General features: G+C 39.3%; 1 protein-coding gene across 1 annotated transcript in view; it reads left to right on the forward strand.

The window, feature by feature from the left end:
• The window catches only part of creb3l1 (cAMP responsive element binding protein 3-like 1), a 37,331-nt gene extending 32,939 nt beyond the window's left edge, over window positions 1–4,392 (forward strand). Inside the window, exons 10-13 of the mRNA XM_071916758.2 lie at window positions 1,424–1,526; window positions 2,041–2,221; window positions 3,867–4,026; window positions 4,179–4,392. Of these exons, the coding sequence (XP_071772859.2) occupies window positions 1,424–1,526; window positions 2,041–2,221; window positions 3,867–4,026; window positions 4,179–4,215 (481 nt within the window). The 3' untranslated portion in view covers window positions 4,216–4,392. The remainder of the gene's footprint in view (window positions 1–1,423; window positions 1,527–2,040; window positions 2,222–3,866; window positions 4,027–4,178) is intronic.
• Window positions 4,393–6,452: the final 2,060 nt, after the last annotated feature.

Genomic DNA, 6,452 nt, shown 5'->3' on the forward strand with positions numbered 1-6,452 from the left:
GACTGGTTTAGAGACTGGCTAAGTGGCTGACTTAGTGGTTTACTCAATGTTTGACTGGTCGACTGCCTAACTTACTGAGAAACTGGTTGACTGGTTTACTAATTGACTGACTGGTTGACCAGTTTACTAGCTGGTTTACCACCTACTTGAATAAATGACAAACTGACTGGCTGACTGGTTGACTGTTGTACTGACTGATTGGTTGACTCTGACTGGCTGGATTACTGCTTAACTGACTAAATGACTGACAGTCTGATTTGCTGATTGGATTACCAACTGATTGACTGGTTTACTGACTGATTACTGACTGACCAAGTGACTGACTGGTTGACAGCGTGTTCTCCAGTAACTGGTTCTCTGTCTCCACCTAGTGGTCACAGTCCCTCCTTACAGCTCCTGACAGTTAATACCAGTAGAACCCTGCTCTCCAGATCCTACTGGTATACTCTATTCTACTGGTTTCACTGGTATACTCTGTTCAACTCTACTCTACTCTATAGTTAATACTATCAGATCCCTGCTCTTCACATTCTACTGTAGCTACTGGACTACGGAAATCTGCTAGATGTTAATCTAAAACTAAAACTAGTTTGGGTTGCCAGGTCTCATCCAGACCAACAGGAAACCAGTAAAATCAGGGGAATCAGTTCAGAGTTACAGTGCAATCCAATGCTGAGAACGAGAAGAGAAGACAGGAAATTCTCTTTAGAGACATGTTACATTTTAGTTTGGAAGACCTTAGTGAAAGCAACTATGTGTGTGTGAGTGAGTGAGTGAGTGTGAGTGTTCTTGTGGTTTCAGATGGCTATATATGTTCAGAGTATACTGTAGTTAGTGGTGGGTGGGGAGGCAAGGCATGCACACACTCTCTCTCTCTCTCTCTCTCTCTCTCACACACACACACACACACACACAAGGGAGCCCTGTATTGTGTAATTATATATATCATGTCCTGATTCGCTGTTTTTTTTAGAAGTGAACTAAACTGACCTGAGCCAAGTCAGGCAGACTATTTATTATTGATTGCAGTGGCATGAGGTGTTAATGTTACTCTTATTTTGCTCATCAGGCACTTATCGCATTATCATTATCACATTATGATTATATTTTACAGTAATCTGACATGCCTTTTCCCCAAGATCAGCCAATAGCAGATGGCAATTTCAGTAGCATGCTTTTTAGAATTAGATGGCAGGCTTTACACAGATTTTCGTTTGGGATTTAGTTCCTCTTCAAAGATGCGCACCATTTTTGTGTGATGCCCCTTGCATTACCCAAGGGATTAATGATTATTTCTTTTTTTTTTTGTCTTTGGTTCTTCTCTCTTGCATCCTCTCTCTTCCTCTCTATATATTCCACTATCTCCTCTCCATTTCTCTCTCTTTCATTCTGTCTCTCTCTCTACCCGTTTCTCTCTCTGTAGGTCTCTCTTACAGCAGCTGCAGAAGCTTCAGTCGTTGGTTTCGGGGAAAGTTGTTCCTCGGTCTTGTAAAATGGCCTCAACTCAAACTGGGACATGCCTCATGGTAACTAACACACACACGCACACACACACATGCACATGCAAATATGTATGCATACACATGCATATGGCTATACAGAGACAAGTGCATACTGTAGATGAACATTATTAGCATTATTAACTGTATTATTAATGTAACTGTATCCAGTTCCGGAGAGTATACAACCAAAAATTCCAATCACCATTAGAATCAATAACAAATATAATTAATTCTGTATTGTTTAAATTTAAGTTTTAAAGTTGAATTTTTTTTAGGTACTAAAGGGTCTTATTTTCCTTTGATCAGCTAATATTGCGACTCACAGATATATTAGATTTATTCACTATGGATGCCCAAAATGCAATCTAAGGGTTTGCACTTCTTGTTCATGTCTAAGTTCAAAACTGATTGTCTTTATATGCCTAAATATCTGTAGATATTTCTGAATTTTGATATTTAGCTTCTCCAATAGTAGTAGTAGCAGTAGCAGTAGTATTATTATTCTTATTTGAAGTGTTTCATTCCTCTCTCTGTCCAGATGATGGCGCTGTGTTTTGTCCTGGTGTTGGGCTCCTTCTCTCCCTGTCTCTCTCCCCTCTCCTTCCTCACTCACTCCTCCTCTTCCTCCTCCTCCTCTTCCTCTTCCTCCTCCTCCTCCTCCTCCTCCTCCTCCTCCTCTCCTCTTCTCCCATCGGGGGACCTCTACACCACCAGTCAGGGTAGGTCTATGAATATGTTCTATCTACGTAACATATCACTGAACATTATGATTGACGGTCATGTTATTGAAGGAAAAATCCCCCCTCGGATACTCTTATACTGTTATATATCATGATTTTGTGATGTTGGATGCGTTCCAGGTCTTTTGTGTTTAAGTGTTGTCATTTACGTTTTTTTGGTGTACCCGCTTTCCCTCAACCTGCCTCGTCTACTTCTACTGCAGTTAGTGAGTTCCTACGTTTCCCAGAATGCCTTTCGACAGCAATTGTGATAGCGATAGTGAAGCAAGAGATTTTTGAGTTGAGAAAAAGACAGTCCGCAGTTTGCGTTCTTGTGTGTTCTTATGTCCTCAATGACACATTTGGCATAATATCTAACGACCAAATTACGATTCCAAAAGCTAGCTAACTACCATGCTAGCTGGCCATTCTAATTACTGAAATGCTGTCATACTTGTCACATGTTAGACACATGTAACGTTGGTGTTATGTTGGCTTTCTACAGAGTTACGATGGAGACCCAGGCGTTAGACACACGTAACGTAGCTGTAATGTTGGCTTTCTACAGACTTACAATGGAGACCCAGGCGTTAGACACATGTAGCTAGGTGTAATGTTGGTCCGCATCCATTTTGCTCCTCAACGGGTTGGCCAATCAATCTGCACATGGCCATTGAGCATTGGCATAGGCAGGGACTGACGGAGCTCATTTTTCCATTTTCACAAATTTACGCTGTTTATGCGCCTTTTTGGCAAATCTGCACGGAGTTGTGACGCGTGCATCCCCGGGTAGGGACTAGTATAGGTGTAATGTTGGCTTTCTACAGACTTACGATGGAGACCCAGGCATTAGACACATGTAACGTAGGTGTAATGGTGTTTGAAAAATAGCCTAACCCCCTAACAAAAGCGGGAAATAAAATTTTAAAAAATCCTGACAAATATATGAATCTGTTACTATAATTACCTTGGAGATCAAACAACAAAAAAACAGGTTAATGAGCACACTAAGGACAATAGTGTAGTGTGGTTGAATGGCAGACAAGGTAAAAATCAGATAGCAGTGTGGTACAGTCCAGTTGTATGTTGGCACTGGCAGGCTGGTGATGGCTCCTCCCTCTATTTCTGTCTTTCTGAATCTCTCTCTCTCTCTTTCTCTCTCTTTGACATCATCTCATTACTCTGTTGCTCAGTCTCTTCATCTGTTTCTTCATTTGTCTCTTACTCATTCTCTCTCTCCACAACACTGTCCTATGTTATGTCTGATGCCTTAGCTTCCTCTTCATGTTAAACTGCTTTCTCTGACATACGCAAAATGCAAAACCCATCAAAACAATCATGAGCTCAATTAATTTATAGATTTTAGTTGTTACCACTAATTGCTTACATTAGTGTGTGTCACACTAGCATGCTTCACATTAGCATACATCACGTTAGCATGCATTGCGTTAACATACCTGAATTTATTGCACTTGAAAACAAAACTAGTACTTTCCAAACATGTTTAATTAGATGTCAAATAAAGTTACTTGATTAGAAGGCATTGCAGGTAGCTTACTGCTTTGAACCTTATAGTGTGTCTTTCTGTTTGTGTGTGTGTGTGTGTGTGTGTGTGTGTGTGTGTGTGTGTGTGTGTGTGTTGCAGTCCGTTCCCGCAGCCTGCTCTTCTACAACGAAGGTGCCCCTTTGGAGGAGAGCTTTGTGACATCAGAGGGGGAGGGGCTACAGTCAGAAAGCCACTCCCACATCCAGACAAGCCGTTATGTAGGCGACGCCCATAGCAACCAAACCAAGATCCACCAGAGGTAAGCACAAACACGCATTTTGTAGCAGCTTTTCAGAAACAAGTAACAGATGAGAAGGTATTTCAGGGTATTTTCATCATTTTTTTTGTCTAATACACTTTTATTGTCCTCTCAATGTAGTTGTGAACTGACTGCCTTTCTCCTCTCCCCAGAGAAACACAACCAGAAGGAGTCTCAGAGGTTTTCTGACAGACACCTCTACCCCTCTTCCCATGACCTCTCACCTCTGACCCCTAAAAAGCCCCAAACCCTCCAGACTCCTCAACCCAGCAGGCATGTGATCCACCTACCTTCCTACCACCATATCCAACTGGACCAAAATATGTGCCTACATTATCCTGCCAACCAATGCAGCTTCCAGCACCAACAGCCACCACCACAGGAGACTCAAGTCCTTCATCCAACCACAATCATCCCTACTCTCCTCCGAGACAAGACAAGAGAGACTGCACTCTTCCCATTTTCCCGTAGCCTGTGGACACATCCTGTATCCTGCCTGTACCTGGTAGTTCAATTACCTGCCTAAACAAACCTACCCACACCAACAATCACCTGGCTATACTTGATTTTAAAGGGGCCATCCTATTGCAATTCAAATTTTAATGTATTGATGAAGATATTTGATCATTTAAAACACCCTATTAACATGCTTATGTTTAGTTTTAAAAAACAATCATGATTTTAATTCAGGGACACAGTACATATGAAAATATGGGACCTTTAATTACCAAGAACCACTAGACTATATAACTTAAAGGTGCTATGTGTAGCATTTTAACATCAATAAATCATTATAATTACTGTAAACAAATGAGACCATCGCTGAGATGATTGTCAGCCTCTAGTGGCCCTTACTCTGCATTTTACATGGTGAGCCACCGGGTCAGATTTGGCGGGAAATCAGCTGGATTGCTTTACAGCACAAAACCGGAAGAGTTTTTACTTTGCTGGGGCTGTTATTGGCTGTTATCCTTCCTCTTTCTCTTCAAAACAAATGCAGCAAAGTGACGCCAGGGACGGGGAAGGGGAACATGTTGCAACACCCTCTTGGCAAGAGGAAGCAGTGGGGTTTATGGGAAATGTGGTCTTAAGTTTGAGAAACACAAAATGATACACACAGCACCTTTAAGAATGAGATTCGTGAGATTTCTTAAAAGACAACGTAGCAGAACTAGATCAGATTAATGCTTTAATATTTAACTAATCACGCATCGCATGTCAATAACAATACATCTCAATGCAACATATGTCACTAATTACACATGTTGTGTTAAAAAAAAAAAAAACTAGACATGCTGACGTGAAGAGCCAAAACATAATAATTGACAATAACGTAGTAACTGCCTGTAAGATAATAAAATCAAATGTAATAAAGCCCATAACGTAAACAAACATCCAATAACGTAATAAAATCTTGAACCTGTAACGTAATAGCATTTTTTTCCCATAATGTAATAACTTATTACTTTGTTTACTATTTATTACATTATATGAATACCAATTAATCAAGTAACTTATTTCTACTCACAAACAGACATTTTAGACTTTGGTTTTATTTGATTTGATTCTATTACATTATGGGCAGTTATTATGACGTGTTGAAAATAACATTAAGAGTAAGTTTTGCCTGAAGGTCTGCCATTTAAAAAGTGCCTTCTACTTGTCTCAGTCCAACACAACCAACTTGGCCTTTCACCTATTGCCCACACATGGAACTAAAAAACATGGGAACGTAACTGTAACTACATTACACACTGTCTGAACTGGATACTGGGCAGTTTTGTAATCTGACTGCAGTTACTAAAGTTACTACCCAACATTGAAGTGTGTTTTATTTTTCTATCTTTGAATCTGTCTCTAGAGGCCGTAAAAGGTATTTTCATTGTAGTTTTTCATTTCAAAATTATGGTCAGATATTATCACAGTAGTTTTTAGTTTGATTTGGATTTTTCATATCAAGGGACCGCACATCCTGACCCCAAAGTTGGGAATGTCTGACATAAACATATTTTTATGGAATTTCAAATTGTATATGTAATATATTTGCAGCATCAAAAAAGAGCATATTTATTTTATGCAACAAAAAAAGAAATGTATTGAACTTGTTTTTAAGATCAGTTTTTATTGTCTCATTTTTCTAAATAAATATTTCCTAAATGTAAAAAAAAACAACATACAACTGAAACCCTTATAATATATTCTGAGCATCAAAAAAGAGCATATTTATTTTATGCAACAAAAAAAGAAAAGAAAGTTATTACATTTTTTTTTGTTTTTGGCTTTTATTTGGGGATGATGTGAAGTTTTTACATGCTAATGTAAAGGTTTACATAGTGATGTTATGTTTTACATGGCATGTTAAAGGTTTACATGATCCGTTTGTGTCTTTAACTGTAATACAGTGTCTGTGTTTCGCTGCTGTCGTG

This window comes from Centroberyx gerrardi, chromosome 21 (assembly GCF_048128805.1).
Source record: "Centroberyx gerrardi isolate f3 chromosome 21, fCenGer3.hap1.cur.20231027, whole genome shotgun sequence".
NCBI classification, from domain to species: Eukaryota; Metazoa; Chordata; class Actinopteri; order Beryciformes; family Berycidae; genus Centroberyx; species Centroberyx gerrardi.